Genomic DNA, 25544 nt, shown 5'->3' with positions numbered 1-25544 from the left:
ACTCTGCGAAGATGGAAGAGTATCGACGCTTAAGCGATGAAATGAGCTGACCGCAGCGCAGTCCAAAGAGTGCACGATTCAAAACACATTTGTCTATGATCTGCAATTGAACGTAGTTCCTTTGCTAGTTAATTAGGGTAATAAGACAGAACGGGGAGTTATTTAGTCTATCCGGCAAACATAGAGCTGTCCGCTCCCCACCTGCAGACGCGCATGCATTGACCCAGACGGAAATTACACAATAACCGCAACCTCACTGTGAACTACGTAATAATTAAGAGGCGCTAAAAGTCTGCATAATAATAATTTCTTTTTCAGGGCAAAAGTTCCTATAGGTTGTTTTCTCATAGTTCCTATAAAAAAAGTTACAGCGGTTTCCTATTTGTTTAACCAGAATGCCATCGCATACGCTCATGCATAGACAACAAGTTTTACAACTTCGCGGTGAAATAATTACCATAATTGAATAAACCTCGGCTGAATATTACAGGTGTCACAGCGACCAATCTTGGTATAATTTTCTGCAGATACCTTCGCAAGACACGTTGAAAAGACTCAGAGCTACAGAGCATTCCGGAAAAACTTGAGACAACAGTTGTTTTGTATTGACGCGACGCGTAAATGGAGGGACATCGACAACCGCTGTATGGTAGCTTGCGGAGATTACGCTTGCGAAGTATCATGGCTCGGTTAACCCTTTCGTGTTCTAAGCCCGGCTGCATCGGCGGTACCACCGGTACTCTACCCGTGTCTGCTATCGCTTCATTTGCCGCCGATGCACCTGTTTCCAGGTGCTTTCATGCGGATGTGCTAATTTTAAGGCAAGGCTTCATAAAACAATAAAACGAATTGCAAGCAAAAAGTTTCCTTAAAAAACAAGGCCACAGCGTACACATCAAACGGATATAAGCTCTAACGCTCTTGGCACAAAAAAGCACGCGTCGATTGCAATCGTCAGTGACGCTAGTATAGTAGTGGGTTGTGTTGAATTTCGAAAACAGTTGTGTAGCTGTGTATTGGCAGTCGTTGAGGACAGTTTGGGCCCACCGGTAAGCCACGCTACCCGCAAGCCGAAATAACTGGAGAAGGCATGCAATTACTTAAACTACCATCACCAAAAAAGTATTTTTTTTTAATTTCGGTGTATTATCTACAGCCCTTGAGGGAAGGCACTCTGTTTATAAGTGTGCCCAGTGACGTGTCATTTGTTTTTCAGATAACATGGCACGACCTGCACTCACCGTGGCAATTCTCTACCTTGGAAGTTTGGCCATACTCGCGCCTTTTCAAAGAATTGAAGCTGAAGCTGCGGATGTCACTGAAGAGGCTAAACTTGATCCAGTACGGTGCACATGCTCTTTCTTCCTTCCGCGTTTCTGTTCATTATTGTTTTTTTTTTATTTTTTTCGTATGGCCTTCGTTTACGTTTTTTAATTGGTGGCGATGTTGGGCGTGTGTGAGAAGTGCTTTTCGCCTCAACTTGCCCTTTGGCAATATAAACCTATAATATTCGGTGTTTGGAATAATTCGATTGGTCTAACTTTAAACATGTGCAGACACCCGCTTGTAAAAACACACCTGTAACTCTTTTCCAACGGTTGTACAATGTGGGAAAGCGGTATTAGTGCCCCGAATTGACAAAATCACGCCAAGTTTTGTTTGTACACCAGCTGCACCTAATAATGGCTGGAATAACCAAGCAGGTCACATCAGCCAAGAGTGAATGCTTAGTTCGTAATGTGATCATTCAAGAACTGGTGCGTCTCATTGGGAAAATATTATAGCTTTCTATATTAGGTAAAGGAGTGAGCCAGCCTAACTACCCTCTTGTTGGTTTTCACCAGTGCGCAATATTATCGCTAGACAAGTTCAATGTTTTGCACTTACTGTGGTACTGAAACTCAATGTTGGGTATGTCATTATGTTAAGATAACAAAACATTTTGAACATGTTTAATGACGACAGAATAACATACAGAAAATTAAGCAGTCAGTCGTGTTGTGCGCTAATAATCACACGTTTGTTTCTCTGTTGCTAAGCTTTTCTAAGATCACCGATGTATGCATTTGCTAAGTTCTAAACCGATAAAACAGTTTTTGAAACTTCTATAAGATCTTTAATCAAAGCATTATCTTTTTATAACAATAATGACTATTCTGGAAAATAACTATTCTTTTTGGCGTTTAGTGCTTTTACGTAGTGTCCTTATTACCCGAAGGGGTACATTAGAACGCAACAGTGTATCTCTGTGAATTATGCTCAATCGAATTCAAAATTAGGTTCCGAGTTCTATATGATGGCTTTACGAGCCTAAACGACGGTACACTTCTGGGAACGGTCTAAAAGAAGGAACTTTACGTGCATTCTTTCTCGGTGAATTTTAAAAAAACCTAGATAATCGATAACCAACAACTGCTTGGAAAATTTTCCTATGCAAAAACTAGCGCAATTGTTTTGCGTGCCTAAGGTATTGTGCAGGAGTTAGCAAAACATCTTCAAGACAGTTGGCATGCATCGATTTGTCGGGTAAAAAAAAAAAGAATATTGAAATGCATCTATTTTTAATCAGCAATTTTGTGCTGCCTACAGGTTCATGTTGCGATATAATTTCTAAAGGGGGCTGTTCAAAAGACGTCAATAATTTAACCATTCGGTAGTCCGTGTCAGGAACAAAACGCCAAGAATAGCAATGTATGTTTTGAAAAACCCGCAGCGTCGCTCCTAATGAAAAAAATAATGCGCAGATTTTTTGTGCCTACGTGATACTGCAGCTGTTCAAAAAACATTAGTACGGAATGTTTTTTGTTGAACGCATTTATTAATAAATATACAAAACAATCACAAGTTATAAGCTTCTATCGAATTTTTAACCTTCCAAACAGTGAATCAGGTTAAAATTATCCCGCCATGCGAGGTATTTGAGAGGTTTTTGAAAACAATATGGTGGTTTTATTTTGGAATATGATTTGTGGATTGCTAATCCGCAAAGTCGACAATAAAAGCTGTATGAAAGCAGTTTGATGCGTCAGTCATAATGAGCTTTATCTGATGAAGACTGAATTTACCAAACGATCCTAAACTCATATTGCAGGCAGATTGCAGGCCCCGTTGAAACAAGAACCGCGCTCCACATGTCTAGACAATATTGCCGCAATTTAGAAAAAGCCTTCAGAAACAGGGATGTTTCGAGACCATCAAAATCTCTGAAATAAAAAAAATAATTAAACGTCTGCAGTGTGTTCATGTCAGAAATATGTCGGCGCAAGACCACCTCCATGATTTTACATGCCTGGGCGATTCAGCAGGACTGTTGAGAAATATCCCTTATTTGTAACATATTATGGTGTTTATGAACTCTATCAATTTAGTTTCATACCTGAGTGGGTATTCTTCCGCCGCAAGAAGAAACGCTCTGAGTACCCTAAAACATTCAAGAGTTTTAAAGTTCGTTCAGACGCATCGTAGCATAATGGTTCTAATTTAAAAAAAAAGCAGACATAGCGCGACTGTCTCTCAGGGCGTATGACGTAGGCCAGACGTATGCATGTTGACGTAAGCACGCACAGCTATTTGACCGCGCGATAATGAATGGTTCCGTCTATTCAATTTCGTGTTTTCTCCAGAGAACCTCTAAGCAAGCACTTTGTGTGAAAGTTAATGGCTGTTCTGTTTGTTTAAAATGTTTATTTTTGCATCGTTATCTGTTGCGCTGTGCAGTAAAGAGGTTTTGGTAATGCAGACGGGGAGAAAGACAAGGTGGAAGGTGGGGGCAGATCAGTCGGGCAGATTACAAAACGATAAGCATTCCCAGTGCCTCTTCGGCCTTGATTCGCGGGCGGATAGAAGGGTGACGGACCTAACTGGACCTTGATAAACAGGAAATTGGTGTGGCGCGCTCTGAATATTTCAGCTCGCGTAAAAAAAGTTCAGCCATCCCTAATTACCGCATTCAATGCATTTATTCTGGTTGAGAAAGTCAGGGCACATGTTTTTTGTGAAAACATGATGTCTTATTTACAGTTTTTTTTTTTTTGGATACCGCAAGATATCTGTTCTGTGCAAGAAAGACTGTAAAGTCACTGCCGTAAATGGGCGACTGTTCTGCTCGAAATTCGGTAGTCACTGATCAGTGGGTGCACGAGTAAAGATCGCTTTTTTTTGCAAAACGGGCTATGAAAGCAGCAAATAGGTATGGTAACGGAACCACGTCAAGGAAACGAGACAAAAAAGGATGAGCGACCAAAGCGAAAAAAGTGCCAAAAGTGAATGTTCTCAGTAAAGGGAAGAAAGGAAACGCCCTACATAGTTCAACCGGTATTTTCACAAGGTCTTCTCACGAAGTATGCGGGGTTCGCCGGAGCATCACGGTGCGGTGTGGCTGGCTTATTAAACACCCTTACTCGGGATTGGTTTTAGCCCAAAAAAGACGGGAACGTAGAGAAGAACGCGGACGGGAGCAACTGTAGACATTAACTGAAAGAAAAAATCATGAAACCACAAAACCACCGGGCCAACCAAACCACGCTTTTGGGCACATTATATCACTATGCGCAATCCTTGATTAGGTAATTCAGTTCCTCCTTTCATAATGCCAATTACGCGATGCTTTTCTCTCTTCGTTGATTTTGTATGCCTCGAATACTTCTTTGTCAATTTACCCGCGAATTCTCCGCGAGACTATTGTGTTGTGAAATTTAGGGACACACGTGCTGCGGCGGCAAAGGTTGACCAAGTGTCCAGCTCCCGCAACTGATTGCACTGCTGCTGGGTTGTCCCGAACTCGGTCGTTTACTCTCCGCCCTGCTTGGTCGATATGGCATTTGTAACAGGGCGATGGTACCTGGTATACCACGCCAACCTTGCAGTGTACGAATCGATCAACGAGTTTTTCCTGCGACCCATTTCGTTGCTGCTCTCGTTCACAATGTTACACGCCACATGTGCGATAACCGGCCTGGTGCAGAGAAAACGACAATGACACCACACTTTTCGCGACCTTTTTGAGGCTGTGTGACAATTGCTGAACATAAGCAGCTACCACCGGCCACGTTGTGCGTTGCTCACCTGTAGCGCTTCCCGCTACTATTGTAGCCTGCACCTCTTTTACGAGGTTCCTTGCAACGGAAGCCCGTGTGCCTTCCACGAAACCAGCAGCAATCAGGCGTTGCGCCTCTTGCTGTACACTGCAGGAAATCTGGCATGAGCAGGATTTGTTGATCGCACTCCGCAAGCAGTTTTTTGCTGCAGCTTCTTTGCATTTTTCAAGTGTCCCGAATCACCGTTACGTAATGATTTTTGGGGATGGGCTGGTATAGTAAAGGCTTTATGACTGCGAACACGGGACTGCATGGCGCTCACTGCATGCCGAGCGGTGTAGTGACGGGCTGGCGTACTTGTACAGTGTGTACCTTTAGCAGACTCACTCCCTGTTAATCACACGTTTTTCTGCTGCGCTAGTTACCTCGCAATGTCTGGAAGCGATTGCACAAAAAGCATTCGCCGATCAAGGGCTGATTTTTGAACGTTTTGTTTTCACTCCCCGATTGGGTGATACAGAGTGGTGTATCTTCACGCGCTAATATTTCCACATTCTATGGCGGAACTATGGACGAAGAGTCAAGCCCTTTTTTTCTGGCTGTGTGTCTGCTAAATGTACAAACTACGAGTGCCCGCCCGCCGTTCACCATCACGCTCTGTTCGTACGGGGTGGCACGCGCTCCCGCGTTTACTTTTATTAGGGTTTCGACTGTACCTCCAACAAACCTACCTTTTCTGAAAGGGCATGTTGGCGTGAATACATTGCACGCATCATCTCTAGAGCAACTCAAAAGTAAACTGTACACCCAATCCTCCGGACATGTAGGTTCCAAGGAGATTATTCTTCGCGCAGTTGGCATCCACATGGTGCGCACCTTCAAAAACCAAAATATAATCATCTACGTGTCAAAAAGCTTAGCATGCAAATCTGTGCCAAGGTTCTTAGCGATGTACTTGTCAATAGAAGATAAAAACAGTTCACTCAAAACGGGGGCTACACAGGAACCGATGCACACGCCTTCCTTTTGGATGAAAAAATGATCGTTAAAATCCAGTGCGGTGGACGAAAGATTTAACTGTAATTTCGAAATGAAATCGTCAACGTCAAGACAGGAAGAGTTTTGTAAGGCAACAGGCCCAAAGTCACCAATGGCATTCCTCATAGCACACAAAAGTTAATGTTGCGGTAAAGAGTAGTACAAGTTTTGTACATCGTAAAGAGGGACCTCCTGTCGCTCATTCTTCGATAAACGCTCTAGAAGCTCTTTGTAATTCTGACCAGAAAAGGGTGGTCAATGCACAACAGCTTAACATGCTTGTGTGAAAAAAATCTAGACATAGCACCTTGTCATGAATCGCTCTCTCAAACAATTGTTCTAAAAGAATTCATTCCATTCGATGTTTGCCCGCTAGGCGCACTCTGCCTTTTCAGCGTCGTCCGTTGGCACTTCATCTCATTTAGATACGCTGAGCCTTTCTGAGCCTATTTACCAACGCAGAGCTTCAACTTGGCCCGAATCATTGAAAGTATATCTTCCGAGGGCTTCTGGAAGTTTCGCCGCTAGGATGTGGGTTTTAAGCTATGGTATGTGCACACTAAACTTTTTAACACCCTTAAAGGTGCTAAAAGGGTGCACTCAACATTTTGCACCCTGTTTGCACCTTTTAAGGACTAAAACATTGCTCCGGCACCCAATCATGAGGGTGCCACATATTAAGGGGTGTAAATCTTAACATTTTTACACCCTTTAAGGTGCAAGGAGGGTGTACTGAACATTTTGCACCCTTTTTGCACCTTTCAAGCACCCAAATATTGCTCGGGCACCCCACCTCGAGGGTGCCGAAATTCAGGGGTGTAATCAACAGTTTCATAGGGTGCTACGACCGTTACAGGGGTGCTAAAAAGTATTTCTTCTCGATTGGGGTGTTACCACGGCACCTTATCGTTAGGGTGCCTAAAAGAACGGTGTGTGAATGCAAGCATGCAAAATTGCACAAAAACAGGCTGAATGTTTAAACCGCACATTGCACTATTTCACCGCCCGTTGAGAGAATAAATATGAACTCTCCACATAGACCAGGGGAAAGGCTCTAAAATTGCTGTTCGTAAATTGAACAAAACGTGCTGAATGTTTAAATTCCACTCTGCACTAATCTACTGCTTCGAGTGTATCACAAGGTTCGTTTCGATGTCTGGGTGCACGGGAAGGAAAGGCTACAAAATGCCTCTTGTAGTCCTATAAATAAAACTTTTACGCGAGGCATCGGTGTCCTCAACGAAATCGAATTTACCTAAGAATTTGTTCCCGTATTATTATGCCCCGGGCAAAAATTCCAACAAGACTTTCTTGTTGGGCTCACAGCACGCCTGTGGGGCCAATACGAAGTTCTGTCGGCACTCTATCGTTCCAATAGCCTAGTCTTCCAACAGGGAGTTTAACCTTGATGGCGTTTGTGGGGCCAATAAGAAGCTCTGTCGGCACTCTATCGTCCCAACAGCGTAGTCTTCCAACAGGGAGTTTAACCGTGATGGCGTTTACCGGCTCGCCAACACGATAAGTCAACGCCAACAGACGCCTCGTTTGTAATCAGCGGCGCGAGCGCGCCATCAGACAGAACCGACAGACGCCCTGAAGGTGGTTTTTAGTGCCTAAACAGCAGCGTCTATGTCTGGCATAGACGCTAGACGTCAACGTTTGTGTTCTGAATTTTCCCTTCAGTAAGTAACAGTCAGACGGACGATAACATAACTATGTGAAGATATGCTTTGGCTCATACCACGGCAAGCGCAATCGTTTGTGGCTGCAGCCTCGGTTGCTCTTCGTCCACAACAAACTGAATCGGCTGTACAGCTTTCTTCGAGGGCGTGTATGCAGGGGTTCTATCTTCCTTTTTTGCGCAGGCCGACGGGGGCGGTCGTGTAAAATCATTTTCGCTCGTCGCTTCCGTAGGGTTGCCACCTTCCTGGTTTTGGACCGGCCCGACCGGTTTTTTAAACAGCGGGCCGGTTGCCGGTCCATATCTAAAACCAGTCGTCATCAGCCGGTTTTTTGGCTTTTGTGCCGTGATTATGCCCGTTTTGGCGTTTTATAAGCGTCAATTCAACAACTAAGACGATAAATACGTGTCGACAAGCATAGGCGTGCGCACAGGGGGGGCAGGGGGGGCGGCCGCCCCCCCTAATCATCTGAAGGGGGCGCCAAATTTGCCCCATGCCTGCCTTGCCGATGTAACACATGAAAGTAAAATTTCTGCTCAGAAATATTTTGTGTGTGTTGCAATTCCATCACATTGAAATAAAAATTTTATAACCATCCCTCTTTGCACTGCGTTCGCACCGCAAGGCCTTCAGTGAGAAGAGGTCGGGAGTTGCTCTGGGGGGGGGGGGCGCAGCGGTAAGACTTTGCCCCCCCAAATTGAGAACTCTGCGCACGCCTATGTCGACAAGCTGCGCAAAGACACGCGAGCAGAGAAAATACGCGGGCGAGCGCGCTGCCTCAGATGGAGGGGGACCTAAGGGAAGAACAAAATAACGAAATTCTACCGCCGCGGTCAGCAATTGCGGTTACTTTTCAGTGAAGCACATGCAGAGCGATTAACCAAGCTCTCAATCACTTTCAGTACAAACGTTATGTTGATTTCTCTCTAAGAAAACACTACAATAAATGGCACTGCATGTTAAAAAACATGGCGTCTTTTTTCAACACAATCCCCCCTCCCCCCCCCCTCCCCCCCCGGAAGGCCCGTTTTTTTTTCGGGGAAAGGTTGTAACCCTACGCTGCTGTTCTGCCTACCTGCTTGCTGTACCTATTACGTCGCCGCCACCGCAAATCCCCACTTGTTACAAACTCAGAGGTTTTCGCACTGTTAGCAGTCGTTTTACACGATGGATTTGATGCGCCTGACATGCCAGGAGTGACATCGCTTGTAGTATTAGAGCGACGTTGCTTGTCTGCAAGACGGTGCCGGTCAAACAAGCGTTATCAACGCCATAATTCTAACGGCACATTCCATTTATTTCGTGGCTGCCGTGGCTTGCGCAGAAAAGGTCGGGTTGACTGCGATAGCTTTGCTTGAGTCAAATAATGGAGCTTTGGCTCAATCGCTTGCAGCGCTAGCAATGCGGCCTCGTCTGCAAGACCGGTGCGTGAGAAACAAGCGTTAGGACAGCCAGAATTTCAAAAATGCAGCATAAACTAGACCATCGTTAAAGGAGGCGATGACTAGACACAAGCAACAATATTCGTTGACAACTTACGTAAGTATAGAGTTGTTTTAGGCGCCTTGAACACGCCCGCCGACATAGCTGTTTGTTAACGCGTCCGTTTACTGTTTTGTAGGTCAATGGTTCGATTCCTCGTCGAACGTTTTTTTTTTTTCTTTTTTCTTTTTTTTTTTTTACGTGAGGGTTTCATTAGCTCCTTTTTTAACGACCAGGGTAAGCACCTGTTCCTTGCTTTCTATCACGCCGACATTTACCGCCCTCTTCCTAAACCCAAAGTAGCTCGTTTTCTCGCACGTTCTCTCTTGAGAAGCCCGCCGTGAAAACAAAACCAAAACAAACGTCAAACCTCTTTACAATATCAGTATATATGTCAATTACTTTATGTGTATTCACTTTTTGTGTTTAAAAACCTTATATTTAAGTTATAAACACATTTCAGACTTTGAAAGCAGAAAGATAATTACCAACATTACAGTAGTAACACAATTTTCGTCAAACATAGAGGTGCTGCATTTGAAGTCTGGCAACTATCTCTCACTTTTGTGTGTGTTTTTTCATGGCGTTTTGTGCCGAGTGGTTGGTGGCGTGATTTAATCTGTTTTATCTATTTCAAGCTTAAATCATAGTTATAGAAGCTTTATGGGTGATGTCTACCCTTCTAACCTACGCGTGTGTTGAACATGGGGACCCCGGAAGAACGATCATCGCCGGATAAAATACTGCGCGTCAAAAGTGGATGACATTGCATCAGAACAAAGCGTGTTCGTGTGTCCGCGAGATGAAGACGACAGTGAAGGAGAATTTTACGTTGGAAACATCGTTTTTGCTCGGGTAAGTACGCATTTTTTATTATTCTGTATTTGGTTGGAATGAGTTCTGGTGTTTATGGGTCAGTAATTCGCTAGACCCCCATCTCGTTTGCTCTGAGAGCCTACGTGAGTTAGTATACTTGTTTGGCGCCCAGTCCACCGTTTCCGCAGAAGTCAGCATCAATTTACGCTGAAGCTAGACCTTGGCTACGATGCTCGCGCTATGGTACACGGCTGCTAATAATTTCACATCACGCAAGGCTCTTTAACACCGGGGCGTTTGTTTATGTGTCTCTCAAACAGTGCCTTTGCGGTTGCAGATCGCAGTCGCAATTTCGCGTGAGTGGCACAACGCTGTGATTAGTCCTCCCTCGTGAATACCCGCGGTATACCAAGAAATAATATGAACAGGAGGTTCCCTGGAAGTGCATGTGAAAACGCGTACACGTGATTCCATGGCTGGCGTCTCGTAGGTGTTGTGAAATCTCTCCCCCCCCCCCCCCCCCCTTCACGAATTCCGTGCAGTGCGCTTCGCAGCTATTGCGCTCGCGAGACCGGCGACCGTACACCTCGCGGTCTTCGGGCCGCGATATGTGTGCTGTTCTCGTGAAGCTCGACAACAGCGAAATTGCCGTACTCGCTCGCCAACGCGCCCCGACAGCGTACGCGTCGACCGGGTGCTGACGGAGTTGTGCTGGAAGAAAAGCAGGCAAGAGATGAGGGCGCACGAGGTGTAGTTAAACATGAGAATTTACAAAGTGCAAGGTGGAGAAAATAGTATGCAAGGGCCGGAAACGGTGAGAGAGTTCGGGCCGCGTGCCAGCGAGCGAGTGCGGTAATTTACGTTGCCGAGTTTCACGAGTCCGGCACGAATATGACGACGCCCGTCTGAGAGTTCATAGAGGTATAGAATTCACATACGTGCAAATTGAAGGTGAAATGCGCGCATGTGGCCTCGCAGGGAGTTAGCATAGTCTCGGGGTAGTGGGGGAGATTTCACAACGCCTACGAGGCGCCTGCCGATTCTGTCAGAGTAGCTCTCGTGAAGTCTGGGGCTTGATATCAGAGGCATATGTATTGTTTAAATTAGTGCAAAAAATTGAGCCAATTCGCAAGTTCTCATTTTCGCAAAACCGCAGGCCATACAGAGACTAACAAAAAAGCTGTAGGCACTCACTCAACTCGATTTATATTGGAGAATTGAACGTGCAGATACAAGTCAGACATTGAAATGGAGGAGCCTCAACTATCACACACCAGTTCCGATTGAAAGCAAGGGATACAGATGAGCTGCTAGCATGCGTTCCATGCAAATTAGCTCAGTAGCTAGCTTTGCATATATCATGCATACCCCACTCACAGTACCTGCGGGTCTAATAAATACATTCTTACTGTGACCTAAATTTCACTTGGGGTGTTCCGGGAATGTTCTTATTAGTGCCTTGGAGGTTACTGTCTTTAAACGATTAAAAATCTACTTGATGTAAGCATTCGTGCTTTGTGTGTGCTCTTCTTGTATTTCAACAAGTGTCAGCACACTCACAGATTATGCACCTGCAGGTGCTGCTGCTGGCTGTCCTGGGTCAGCTGCCTTCCAGTCCAGTTTCAAAGGCTTTGCCAGGGCCTCCCTTGGCCAACCGACACTGCACCTGCTGTACCCAAGTACTGCCTGGCCTTTCGTTGGTGCTCCGTACGCTTTGCCGCCAGGAATGGTCATTCATCCATCATCTGGCCGCTTGGACCACCCGTTCAGAAGTCAGCGCATTTGCTCGACACATCGGTCCAGGCACTGCTGCCATATCGGTGCACCCACCGATTATGTATTTTCAGGTTAGTTATTGCATGTTGTGGAACTTGCCATGATGTATACCTGTTAGCAGTGCTGTGGCCTCTGATTATTTGAAACATTTTCATGAAGCAGTGCTGTGCGTATGGAGCGTGTCATTGCTTAGCAGAGATATTGAAGAGAATCTGGGGCTGACGACTAAAGGGCAAGAAGAGAAATTGAACTGACTTTGAAGCAAGTATTCGTATGTAATCAAGCCAAGCAAACATTTAGGATCTTTCGATATGGTTTTAAACTTGCAATACAAACTGGTCTACTTCAGATCATACTGGTAATAATCATACTATACCGAAAAGTACATCCCGCAGTCTGTAGAATTCTGACAGCGCTTTTTTCGCAGTCTCTCATGACAGGCACTAATCTCAATGGTTGGAAGATAGTCGAGGTAGCACCAGTCTTTAAATCAGGAGACGGTACTTCACCATTAAATTTCCCTAACAAGCACCATATGCAAGGTCAGGAAACATTTCATCCACTCTCAGGTCGCTAATTATTTATAAAATCACAATATCACATTCGAGTATCACCACGGTTTTCACAAGGGTTACTTGAGAAACACAACTTTCAGGATTTGTTCACGATCTACATTGATCCATTGACACAGGCTTACAAACTGCGGTAGTTTTTCTCGATTTTTCTAAAGCATTCAATCGCATTGCACACCACAGACTACTTCTCAAACTTCACCCTAATGTCCTCACTTGAGCAAAAGATTTTCATTCTTCTCAAATGCAGTTTACTTCTAATAACTATATACTTCTTTTGCTCGTGCCACTTTGTTGTCCCCCCAGGCAGGTTGCTTGGTCTATCTTCCATGTTGCATATCCTCCCATGTAAGTCTATTTGCAGATGATGTTGTAATTTATCACACAATTTCTTTCAACTACTACCGTCAATGCTTTCAATCTGATCTTAGCACAATTAACTCCTGGTGCTGCAAATGGCTAATGTCGCTTATCTCTAAAACAAAGTGCATGACTTTAACGGTGGCAAGTCTCGGATTGTAAATACTTACTTCATTAACAACAGCCTGATTACCTCTTGAGACAAAGGTGTTTTGGTAGGCCGGTAGGGGAGGGGGGATTGCATGGTGGATTTCAAAAGGTACATCGATTGGGAAAATAAGACGTGTGATTAATATTTTCATTTGCACTCCAAAACTCGCTTTATTTCATATGTTTAACCCACTGCCGTGGCTAGGGTGGTGTGCTGTGGAGGCGAATGTCGGTTAGATACCGCTTGGTGTAGCCGCTTTTCAGATGGAGGCAACACGTAAAGACGCCCGTGTTTGGAGATTTCGATGCGCACAAAAATACCCAGATGGTCAAAATTAATGCGAAGCCTTCCCCTACAGTGCTCCCCATATCCCAAGTGTAGCTTTGGCGTGTTAAACCACCGTTTTTTTTTTCATGTTTTTGGTATAGTACCAGCTGCTGTAGAGGTGCAACTTAAAGGTAAAATTATACATAATGTTTCCAAGAGCTAAATATAAAGGCCATATTGAAGTGCGTTTATGGGTCTATCTCATAGCAGTAGTGAAAGGTTATATACTCTGGTGCAGGTTAAGAACGCCAATGGCTCATGTGGTGTAGTCCAGTGTTTGACGGAATGCCGTGTAGGCAGGTAGAAGCATTATTGCAGTGATGAAACGTAGGTCACTGACCAAGTCAAGAAAGCCATTTAACGGTTTGTTGCTTGTTCACGGTGAGCATGTGTCGTGGAAAACGAAGCTATATATTGGGCATTACGCGGCGCAATGAGTTTGCATAGATATGGTGCAGATTGCCATCCATTATGTTGATAATGTTGGGCGTCGTCTGAACAATGAGGGACTCGAGCAGTAATCGAGAAGATAGATTGCACTCAGTTGTCAGTAATTTTGTCTTGTTCCAGTCGACCACGTGTCCCGTCCTCTCACGGTGCTCTGCCAGTGGACTTGTTTTTGCATGGCCCTTGTTCACTTCGTTCCAGTGCTGCATTAATCTTCTGTGCAGATTGCCCGTTTCGCCAATGTACACTGATTTGCATTCAGCGCATGGAATCTAATAAACAATACCCGGAAGCTTGGAGCGTGAGAGGGGGTCTCTCACTCTGACAATGTCAGAACGCAGCTTGCTAGTGGGCACATGCACAATGTATGCACTGCGTGTCTTGAAAATGTGTGCGAGAGTTTCACCGATGTGTGGGACGTAGGTAATTGCCGCACGTTTTGATGCAGTCGTTGTCCTGAATATAATGCCTAAAGCAATTATATTCAGAAAGAAGCGAAGAGGGCGACTAGCAAGAATCCACATTGACATTAGCAGGCAGAAGCGTCCACAAGGCCTGTGTCAAAACGTGCTGCAATTCTCGTCCTACACATCAATCAAACTTTCGCACGCATTTTCAAGAAACACATTGTGCACATCGTGCAGGTGCCCACTAGCAAGCTATGTTCTGACATTGTCAGCGTGAAAGACCCCCTCTCACGCTTCAAGCTTCCAGGTGTTGTTTATGTTTTGAACAAAAAAAGTGCCATTTAAACGTGACACCTCCTTCCTTGCCGATTTCTGATGCCTGATTGTTCAGTTTGTGGGGATACGTTTAGCAGATTGCTCACATGTCTAACCTGTATTTGTGCTTGAGCAGTCAAACGCTGATGCTAGCAGTGAAGTAGGTGAAAATTGTACTTTGATTGTAGTTGTGTGCAGATTACCTACATTGTGTTAATTCGTAGAAAAGCAAAATTGAGGTAACCCTGCTAACTGTTCCGCATTGCAGCATTTTATTATGCGAACGTTAAGGAGTTCAGCTGCTTGTTAAAGGTGAAATAAACAGTGGTACAAAAAGAAGAGCATCTACTAAACAGAAATATCTTCACAATCGCAGGATGCCAACGGTCCGCCTACCAACTTGTGTCCTGCATCGTTTCTGCTGGCTGGAGCGGTTCATGGAGCATTTTCCAGCTTCTCAAAGTTTGTGGTCAAGCGCTCCTCCAAGTGAAAGATGCCGCAGAGGGATCTTTTGTTTTAATGCCACAATTTCACGTGCTCAGCAGCAAATTTACTCGTAAGGCTTTTTAAATATTCATCACCCAAGAGGGCATGTTACCTTCGTCTTCGGTGGAATGTGTCTGCACTCAGGTTATTTGTGACAGAAACAAGTGGACCACCTCATGAGAGTCATTGAGGCCTTGTTGATTGTGCATGCTTCTGAAATGACATTTTCATTAAGCTGAATACTTTCCACATATTACGATTTGTGAACAAATTATGGTAAAAGTCATGATTATTTGTACTACACTGCAGGAAGGAAATGCCAACATACGTTTTAAGCACCTCTGATATTTCAGATCGTTGGCTGGTGAGCAATAAAACAAAACTGAAATTTTTTTAAAGTAAAATCAAATATTCGTTGTCACCAGTGCATGACCATAGTAAAAGCTATCTAGCACCAAATTTAGAATTAGACACGAAATGCCAAGAAAAATAGGGAAATAAACTAGACAGCTGGCTACAATAAACCAATTCGTAAAATTCCTCAATGTCTATCAAGTGATGATTCAGGCAGGTTAGTTAAGATGTCAGTGGGTTTACACACCCAACTTGCAGGGAAGCACATGAGCTCCCAATATTAACATGTTTTTAGTGAAGACCGTCTTCCTTCATTAAGCTGCTTTGCACATTGATGCCAGTCTGATAAATGTCCTGAATTTTTGTTATGATCAATCTTTGTATGGGAACCATATCTTTTTATATGATGTCGCTGTGTATTTCTGAAACTGTATCTAGTCACTAATTCCAATTTGTCGTGGTCAGGTTTTTTCAACTGATTCGTAGCTTTTTTAACAATTATGGTATATTTTGTGTGCCTAAAGGAATGCCTCATTGCATGTTTAGCCTATGTAGTGTTGAAAGCGGACATTTTGCTTCAAAGTGGAATGTCGGGCTAGCAACAAGGTACTTCGCGTGCTGCTCACTTTCATTCATGCCATTATTTTTTATATTATCATTTAAAATTAAAAGCCAACCAATTTGCTGTCGTTTTAATTTTGTCACCTACTTTATACTTTCTTTTTTTTCAACTTTGTGTAAGGATTGACTATCCATATTTTTATGATACCAAGGCGTTGGACTGGGCTAGCTGGTACATGTTTGAATGGATGAAAAACCATAGGAAAACCCAGGACACAGAAGAGAACGACGGGACAAACTTGTGCCGTCATTCTGTTTTAACTGTTTCCTGTGTTTACCACTGGTTTTTTATGCATTCAAACATTTTTTATGAGTTTGTTGAACAGTGATTAGTTTAGGTGTGTTCAAACAATTGTTGGCTGCGAAAGCTCCCTGTAGCATTTGTATAAGTGCTCTCTGCTTTTTTTTTTGAGCCAATACCCCACCACCAGTCTTCATGAGGTGGTCTTTTGTAGAAATAAGTTGAAATAAATATTTGTTTGCATTGCTTTACATGTTTTGAAAGAATTTCTTGTTCATTCTTGTTTCATTCAACCCCGTTTCAGAATCCTGCTTAAGGCATTTCCTCTGTTATTTTTTTTCAGAACCAGGAAGGGTGCTCATCCTCGGTTCTTGCTGAAGCAGCAGTATCCATACTTCACACGTGAGCTCTGAACACACAGTAATTATGGTATGAAACATTCTACCAGTATAAGCCTGCTTTGTAGACGTCATTGTAGATGTCAAAGCTCTTGACAGTGTAGTCCAATGTCTGGTGTAACGGGCAATGTCTACAACTTGTAAAAATTAATTTTGTGGCTATAATGTTTGTGATTATTTTAAAATGCACGTCAACTACTATTTAGAATCGCTGTCTAAATTGGCAGCCATTTTCCTGGTGGATACAGAAAGTGAAAAAGCGCATGTGTAGAGATTTCAGTGCACCTTAAATGTCCCAAATTTGCTAAAGCTAATCCAAAGCCCTCCTTGTGGTGCACTTCATATCCCATGTACAGTTTTGCGTAAAAACAGCTAAAAATTTATGATCAATTTAAACTTATTTTAATGTTTTTAAATGCAAATATTCTCAGTTTAAGCTGCCATATTTAGAGTAAAATATTTTGTAACAATTATATAGCTACCAAAGGTTTACAGAAAAGCTTTTTGCTTTTGGTTGTGCACCTTCTTATCAAAAGAAAAATGTTGTTAAGAAAGGCAGAAGAAACCCAACTATGGAAATTAGCAAACCCTAAAGCTGCGGATAGAATGGATGTTTTGTAGAGAATCTTTTGCTGATTTCAGTTCTAGTCAACTCTAAAAAAGTCTATCGACGTAGAATGCTTACCGTGAGGCACCTCGTAATACTAGCCAAAACTAATGGGCCCTGGCTGTTGGCTTTTCATTTGCAACAGTGACAAATGACCCCACATCCACCTGGCAGGGACATAATGCAAGGCACCATGTACTAGCTAGCCTCATGATAAAATAATGTTTTCTGAACAATGGCATTACATTTCAACCATGGGCTTCACCAGGGAACTTGTATGCATTGTTCTGTGATGTTTGCAGTTCTTGTTATTGCTATGTGGGGTCATTTAGTCTAAAGGTATGTTTATAAAACTCCAAATACCACCAAACCTTGCAAGTGCTGTACCATATGAATATTTTTCCGTAAAGCAAAAACAATAATGCAAACGAAAATAAATGGCTTGGGTACCCAACTTTTATAAGTAGATTATGAGCCGCAGTACGGAGGGAACTATATTATGAGCCGCATTACGGAGGAAACTATACATTTTGCATTTGGTCTTCCTTGATATTGAACCTTCCTGCTCAGCTCAAGAATAAGGCACTAAACATTGCAGGTAGCTACCTTGATTGGAAGTTTGATGCAATACTAAGAAGCCAAGGGTTTTAAGGTTCAAGGAAGTTTTGTGTGGTTGAAGTGTTGCACACCTAATTGCTTTCACTGCACAGCATGGTTAGGCTCTGCAGTGAATCTCGAAGGATGTGTACTGCAGTTCGGCAAAGTGAACATATAATTGGTTTTTTACGAAGTTTTGGGTAATCAACTACCTCTAAAGTTATAACTGTACTGAGATGTGGCTCCTGACTTTTTAAATTGATGTTTTAACAATCGGTGACACAAGTTCAAGGAAATTATCAGCTGATGTTGAGCTTCAATGGAATGTCTCACAGAACCGAGCTTGGAAAGCACGAATGTTTCATACCATAATCGTGTGTGATATTGTGCAATATGTGGTCTCACACCTGCTGCACCTGTGAACCGAGGATGACGCACCCGTTTTGTACCCCTTTAGGTGGGTGCTTTTGCAGAAGATGCTCCTACAGATTGGGGTGCTAAGTAGCACCCTAGGATACTTTTAGGCGGACAAGGGTGTTTATAAGGCACCTGTCTTCTGGGGTGCTTCACAGAGGGTGCTCCTGCGGCGACAAAATCCAAGCACCCTAAAGGGCGTAAAATATTCAGTTTTTAGGGTGCTCCTGCGGCGACAAGCTGAAGCACCCTTTTGGGCGTAAAAATTTTTAGTGTGTGAAGCGTCTGTGCGGTGGTAAATTTTTCTCACGCCCTTCAGAGTGCGCTTGTGGTGGCGGTTATGTGTTCATGGTTAAGAATTGGCGCGAATGTATTGCAGTTCTGGTTATTGCACGAAGAATTTTAATCGAGTGCCAACCACAGGCTTTAACATATATTTCTCTAAAGTAATCCAGCGAGACTTTACATATTGTATATAATGTCGATCGTTCCCGCGATGGGCTGGGCAGACCTTTGCGAGAATTTGGAGACATTTAACAGTTTAAGTAGGTGCTGTGTCATGAGACTCAGTTTGCACTTCGTACCACTTTTTAACGTCAACCGTAAATGGGGAAGCCATTTCTTGCAGTACTTACTGTTCCTCAGATATGACCTCTCCAAATTATATTTTTTTACGTCGAGGCCATTGTCATTTAAAAGAGAGTAAATGGGAACACAGCTGAGCTGAGAATTATGTATGAAGCAAGTATATTTAGAACGGTTTGACATATCTTACTTTTGCAACGCCAGATTTAAAACACGGTCTGAATAACGCAGTCCTACAAAGGACGGTTGCCTTAAAAGCATTTCAGGAGCTTTAAAATTTATGTTTAGGTGAAAATTTCGGATGAGTACACAGTTACTTTGGAGGCTTGAAGCATAGTCAAACAAATTGCATTCTTAGTAACATTCTTAGGTCGCTACAGATAAAATTCTTTTTTATCACGTTGGGCACAAAGAAACCGAAAACACAGCTCCAACAATTTCCCTGAAGCCACTTCTCCCCAAGAGGCAAAGCCTCACTTTGAAGCTCGGTTTTATATATAAGAGCTTTGAGCCGCAGCTGCAATATTATTGAGGCGTGCCCAGCTTTCCTCTACAGTTTTTACAAAAAAATATTGGTGAATTTAGTTTGCGCCACAAAAAGAGTAGCGTGAAGCTCCAGTGGTTTGCACTTGTTTTTTTAAAGTGTCCTTTGAAGGTATTCCTGTTCGGGTGCTGTCGTTCTCTATCACGCCGTTCTACTTCAAGATATTAAGACCATTTTTTGAAGGTGGCCACTACACTTGCAGTTTTGGGAATATCAGATTCCGTAAGCAGAAGGAAGCTCACAATTACAACAGGATATTGCACCTTTTTTCCCAATCTCATTTCAAACATTGTCCGTGTTTCCCACAACTTTCGCTTCATCGCCGAATTTAGCTGTACGAGACTTTTTAGTACCTACGTAAATTTTTGTCTCCTTTCATTAAGACCTAATTGTCGCTGTTGCACCATCTACAATTCACTGATGCCAGTATTTTTTGTCAAGTAGCATTTGCATAAACGCGCTAAGACACTCTACAGTTCGCGATGGCATGACCGAACCTAGTGCCTAATGAACTGTTTAGGGTGCTTCATTGTATGGCTTCCAAAAACGATAGTGGTTTTTGAAATACCTAAACACAAACAATTTGGTTTGTCCGTCTGTCTGTCTGCTCTGCTGGTCGATCGGTCTTCTGTCTGTCTGTCTGTCTGTCTGTCTGTCTGTCTGTCTGTCTGTCTGTCTGTCTGTCTGTCTGTCTGTCTGTCTGTCTGTCCTCTGTATATCGGTCGGTCTGTCTGTCTGCCTGTCTGCCTGCCTGCCTGCCTGTCTGTCTGTCTGTCTGTCTGTCTGTCTGTCTGTCTGTCTGTCTGTCTGTCTGTCCCTAGATTCATCCACCCAACGCGAAGTTATAAGCATTGTTGAAAGAGGCATTTATATAGGCAAAGAATTTCCAAACTACTTAATTTCGTGGCAAAGTTTATACGTGTCTACATTGTTGAGCAAAAAAGCCCGCATATTTAGTGCAAATGATCTATACGTAAGTAATACTTGCGGTGTGTTGTTTTAAATAAAAATACATTTCTTCTTCATTTCTTATATAAAATACAAAGTACGCCTTGTAGCCACGGTGCCACGCCTTGTAAAATCTACGCCTTGTACGCCTTGTCAAATGTAATCGCGGTGCGACGTCGAGGGTACATTGGGATGAGTCCAACAGTGACAAAATGTACCAGGAGATGACGCGCCCGAGCAGTACAACGCGGCAAAATTGAATAGAGTTGAGCAAACCTCCACTGTATTTATCTTGGCTGGAGCGAGACGGATGGGCAACAACGTGTGAGCTTCGCGAGTAAAAAGAGAGATGTGTTTACAGGGCTTAAGTGGCAGAGGACTACGTATCGTCTTTCAATGACATCTCGAGCGAAGTAAACAGATACGCAACTAATTTCTTTGCTGATCGTCATGGCATACGCCAGTAACTTCAATGCAAAAGTGTGTGTGCCAAAGGGTTTGGTGACATTAACTTCGCTATAAATTTTGCGTTGTGATGATTAGCACAGTACTGGTATTTACTTTAAGGCATTCCCTTCTCACGTGTCAGCCGCTGTTGGCCACACTTGGCGCTGGGGGAATGAAAACATATCGGGGCCTCCCAGACATAGCTGGTGTCAGAAACGTCAACTTCATCTCTCTGGTTCTCCCTGGGTCTTTTCAGGACTTCCAGCTATTAGCAACGTCTGACTAATATGATAACCGCCGCCACAAAGAGTTCAAAACAGAAATCCCAACCACGAAAATGTATTTGCGTCACTTTATGTGTAGAAATGTTTTTCTGCATGAAAATGGTGGATAGAAGCTGGCATTACGGGAAAATTTTAGAGGACTGTTTAGATGTGCCAAGTGAGCGGAATGAACAGAAAAACAGGCTCCTAAATTTCACTGAAATCTGCTTTCGCAATCAAAATTTAAAGAGAAGCGATGAGACATTCCCGGAAAAAAAAACGTTACCGCCGGAAACTTTCCGTTACAGTATACTAAACTAGCTCAGCCACGCCCACCTTTAAACGGATATAGGAGTATGTAGGCCTGCGCGTATGCGGGCATATGTGCGCGTGTGCTCCCTTGGTTTTAAATGTGTTTGTCTGGGTGACTGTTTTTAAATGGGCCCTTGAACAAAACTGTTTGTGCAGGTGTATTTGTTCCGGTTGACATGCATGTGTCGCATGTGTAGGGGCCTGATCCACGTGTGCTGGCGTAGGTGTTTTTTAACCTACCGAATTCTCGATGAAACATTCCTACTGTCAAACCCGCCTATAACGGACCCGGATATAGCTAATTATGCTATATATCGAACAAAAACAAATCATTGATTGACGGAAAAACACGCGAAACATAATCCTTATTACGAAGTTCACATCTGATATATCGCACTCGGGGTGCCCAGGATGGCCGCCAAAATGCATCGTCTCGGAGCGGCGATTAAGACGTTGATTGGCCGCGACCACTGAGGAAGTGGCAGCGACTGAGACATTGCGCCTCGTATGAAGCGATATGACGCCCGACATTTTCCGTAACTGTTTCCGACGCGAGGGACTCAGGATGGTACCCGCCCAGTCATTGAGTCCAGACTAAGACGGCAGCATCGGTGAACTGTGGGAAGAGCACGGCAACGTTCCTGATGTTGTGCCGAAAGGAGTATCCTTCAAAAATTTCCTGAGTGTCGACGGGCCACTGTGAGCCCTTCAGACGCGAACACCGTCAGTAGCACCATCGTAATGCTGCTTAAAAGCACCGAGGAGGCAGAGGATATCAGGAGTGAAAGCCGTCTGACGCTGAATAAAGTGCTTTCAACAGTTGATGTCCTCTGCCAATATTTCTTCGATATTGAAGGACACGGACTAGAACTGGTGCAAACAATGTTACGTGCAAAGAATGCTGTTCTAGTTGACACTGCCAAAACAAAAGGGAAAACAAAAATCACCGCGTTTTCTGGAAGTAGGCAGTTAAGGTGGAAAGTAGCTTTATTATTTGTAATAAATGAATTGTTTTGTGTATGGTAATGCCATACTTTGTTTTGCCCATTTCTGCATGCGCGGATGGGGGGGGGGGGGCTCCCGCGTATTCTGAACACGTAACAATGAGCTCATTATACGCCGGTTCGACTGCATCGAACTATTGGATACATCTAACTAATCATGGCGTATATTGCAGTTCACTGTAACTGGGTTTGGCTGTATCGATAAAACACTTGCTGAAACGTGTCACTCGATCTTCTATCTACGAATACACGGAGCAAGTTAGATCGAACGGAAGACACGGAATTTTTGATCTTCCATTTTCCAGGTTCGCTTGCATAAGTACAAAGAAGAACGTGCACAAACTTGCGTAACCGGTATTCTTCAAACACTACAGCATCAGTCAACGCTTACAGTTTTTGATGTGGAAATACATACCATGTTAAACGAGAATAGCTATTTATTGTGTGTAGCGAATAAATTCTTCCGTAAGACCTCGGAGGGAAAATTGCGAAGACAGGGAGCGTTCACAAAGAACTTCTACTTGTGCGGACATTTTGTTGTCAGAAAAAGAATGAGCGAATTAATGACAAAGGGTATTTGAATAGCGTAGTAAACATTTATGACACTTTGAGAAACAATGGAGAAAGATTTCTTTTTTAATTGGTTTAAAAAAAACCTTTCTCGAGCAATGCTACTCCAAGAATCATATATGAACCGCATTTTCTAATATTCAAATTGTGTTTTCACGGTCCGACATTTCGGTTTATTTGATGTATTCTCATTTAGGTTGATGACACACAAGAAAACAATGGTTAGAGGGGAAAAGGGGCATGCGACTACCGGGCTAGGCTCTATTACCTGATGCAGAGGTTCCCAGCCGTACATTTTTGATACAGTACGAAAACAATCTCTAAACAAAGTGCAGAAGATTATCGCTTGGAGATACAGCAATGCAAAAACAACATCGTTAGCATGCATAGCAGAATCAGCAAGAGCCGCAAGATGCAAGTGCACAAACAATGAAACACAAAGTATTATCCTGATTATTAGCATGTATTAGGAGGACTAGAAGCAATAAGTTTATTTCAACTTTAAAGCAAGCATTCATTTTAAAATATTAAAAAAAACTTAAAATCATGACGCTTAGGTGACCATATTTCCATGGTTATATAAAACACCCGCAAATGGCATAATAGTATTAGATAACTTTTTTACAGTCTGGTATTGTGTGCAGAGAACAGAGAAGTCACACATTAATATTGTTACAAGACAAGGAAGAAGTGGGCAGGAGTGCAATCAGAAATGAAAGCTCGATGGAATACGACGATGAACCGAGTGTGGCTTAGTCCCAGTGTGAATTCGCGCCTAAATAGTCGCCGTTAAATTCCGCAACGTAAGAATATACTTGTCTTTTTTGTAAAAAGTAAGGCTCGCAGGATGCCGCTCTAACGGATGTAATGCAGGATCAGTCGATAACTTGTCTCAGAGCCTTGCCTTAGTTAAGAAACTAGAAATAAGACACTTCACAGATTGTTGTGCACGATTGGTCGAAATACTTAGTATATATGGGTGGCGTTGCGGAAAGGTAAAAAGTGGTTTAAATACTGAGCAACTTTAACCAATTTTAAGTGCGCCAATATCTGGTCTACAACGCAAGGATTTTTGTGCTTTTATTGCCAACAAATGAACTCCCACTGTGTGCAGATATCGACATATTAGCATATATAGCAGCATCCCAGAGTCTCCCATGTATTTTTGCACAATAGTGGATTCCTACATCTTCAGTGTTCCACAAAATACTATCTACCTTCAATCACCAGGAAAGCGATCTAGTTATATGGGCGATATATTCAAAGGCTGGCAATGTAACTTATCAATATTAGTTGAAAAATCGTGTATTGACATCTCACGCTTTGATTGAAGACAAGACAGGCCGGGAAATAATTACTTGCGTATACAGATACAACGCCCTAGAGGTGGCCTGGCGGCTGGCCTGTAGAAGTCTGCGTGACTTTTTGGAAACCAACGTGACGCGAATACTTCTAAAAGGCCGACGTACTTACCAAGCGTGTCTACACAAAACTTCTTCAGGGAGCTTTGCAGCATTGTTTTTATTTTAAAAGGACTCGCCTTCATTTAGACATGCTCCTTGGGCTCACCCCTGTTGCATCGGCAACAAAGCTCGCTTTTTAGTTCTATAGCTACGTTGTTAGATTTGAAAATTGGCTTAGCAGTCATGGGGTGCATTGGACATGTCGAAACTGTTGCGACGTTTTCGGGAAATGAGATGGTGATAATTCTCGTGGTGTTGCTTTCTGGGGACGATTGTTTATACGCACTATCCTATTTTATGGGGCTTACAGTAGCAGTTGATTGTTCAAGGCCAGAGGTTAGCTGGAGATCCATTTCTTTCACCTTTTGTTCCGCTTTCAAAAATCGCCGCATGTCATACATAAGAAATTGTACTTGAACGTGTACACGTGACCAAATTCGTAAGAGATATCCGGCTGTTGAGTCTCACAAGGTCATCTAAACTAAGCAGCAACACTGAAATAGCATTACGTCGCAAACACTCACGCGCCCCAAGGTGCGAGCGGGAAGCCTCTTGAACGCACGAGAGACAGGTTGATTCTCGCATACCTGCAGTGGAATCTCTGTGGTCGAAATTGAAACATTTTCAACACCCCATTTTTTAAAGTGCATTGCACACCATAGGCGGCGCGTGTACTTACAGCATCTCTTCCTATCTCTGCGCTGCTCTCACATCGGGTTGTCACACAACCTGTATCCTGTGCACACACACTGCCACACAACGTTCTACAAACTGATCAAACATCCCTGTCGTCACCCGAGTGGAAGTGATATGGCATTTTGCACCGTGTAGAAAGCCAAATTTGTGACTTACGAAATCCAGTTACACCTATGGAGCGCTTTTCGTCCCCCAACAATCACAGACAGAGAGGTGTCTCGGAGAAGTCACCCAAAATGTTTACGCAACAAAAACTTTATATTCACCTACACGCTCCAAGAGTCTGTGCACGTTCGTGTACAACACTTTGCACCTCCGTAGTGAGCATACCTGCTCCCCCCACAAGGAATTGATATGTGTACTGTGGTTTTCTAGGCTGATCTAATGCGGAAGTTCGGGTACAATGCGGAAGTTCACAAGGTCACCACAGAGGATGGCTACATTCTGGAAGTAGACAGGATTCCACATCCGCCAACTGGTGATGTGCAGAACCAACGCCCCGCAGTTCTGCTCGTGCACGGAATCCTGGCAAATGCTGTCACATGGGTGTCCAACTTGCCTTCTCAGAGCCCAGGCAAGCGATAG

General features: G+C 43.4%; 1 protein-coding gene and 1 long non-coding RNA gene across 2 annotated transcripts; both read left to right on the top strand.

Moving 5' to 3' along the window:
* Positions 1-917: 917 nt before the first annotated feature.
* On the top strand, positions 918-25544 carry LOC144143366 (lipase lipl-4-like). The gene is made up of 3 exons (XM_077675133.1): positions 918-1049; positions 1217-1341; positions 25335-25544. The coding sequence occupies exons 2-3, from the start codon at positions 1222-1224 to the stop codon at positions 25542-25544; spliced, it is 330 nt and encodes a 109-aa protein (XP_077531259.1). The 5' UTR covers positions 918-1049; positions 1217-1221.
* LOC144141269 (uncharacterized) lies at positions 8922-16362 on the top strand. Its single transcript, XR_013316505.1, has 3 exons — positions 8922-10093; positions 11632-11901; positions 14786-16362. It is a non-coding gene; the product is annotated as an uncharacterized LOC144141269 (long non-coding RNA).

This window comes from Haemaphysalis longicornis, unplaced genomic scaffold (genome assembly GCF_048455015.1).
Source record: "Haemaphysalis longicornis isolate Haplotype H1 unplaced genomic scaffold, Haemaphysalis longicornis Haplotype H1 scaffold_6, whole genome shotgun sequence".
Lineage (NCBI taxonomy): Eukaryota > Metazoa > Arthropoda > Arachnida > Ixodida > Ixodidae > Haemaphysalis > Haemaphysalis longicornis.
Note: the sequence above shows the minus strand (reverse complement) of the source record. Positions and strands in the feature narration are given on the sequence as shown.

Bases quoted from the DNA above. Each gene is read 5' to 3' on its own strand.
- LOC144143366 (XM_077675133.1), top strand. From the start codon at position 1,222: ATGGCACGACCTGCACTCACCGTGGCAATTCTCTACCTTGGAAGTTTG. The intron at 1,342-25,334 runs GTACGGTGCACA...GTGGTTTTCTAG, and splicing joins AAGAGGCTAAACTTGATCCA to GCTGATCTAATGCGGAAGTT.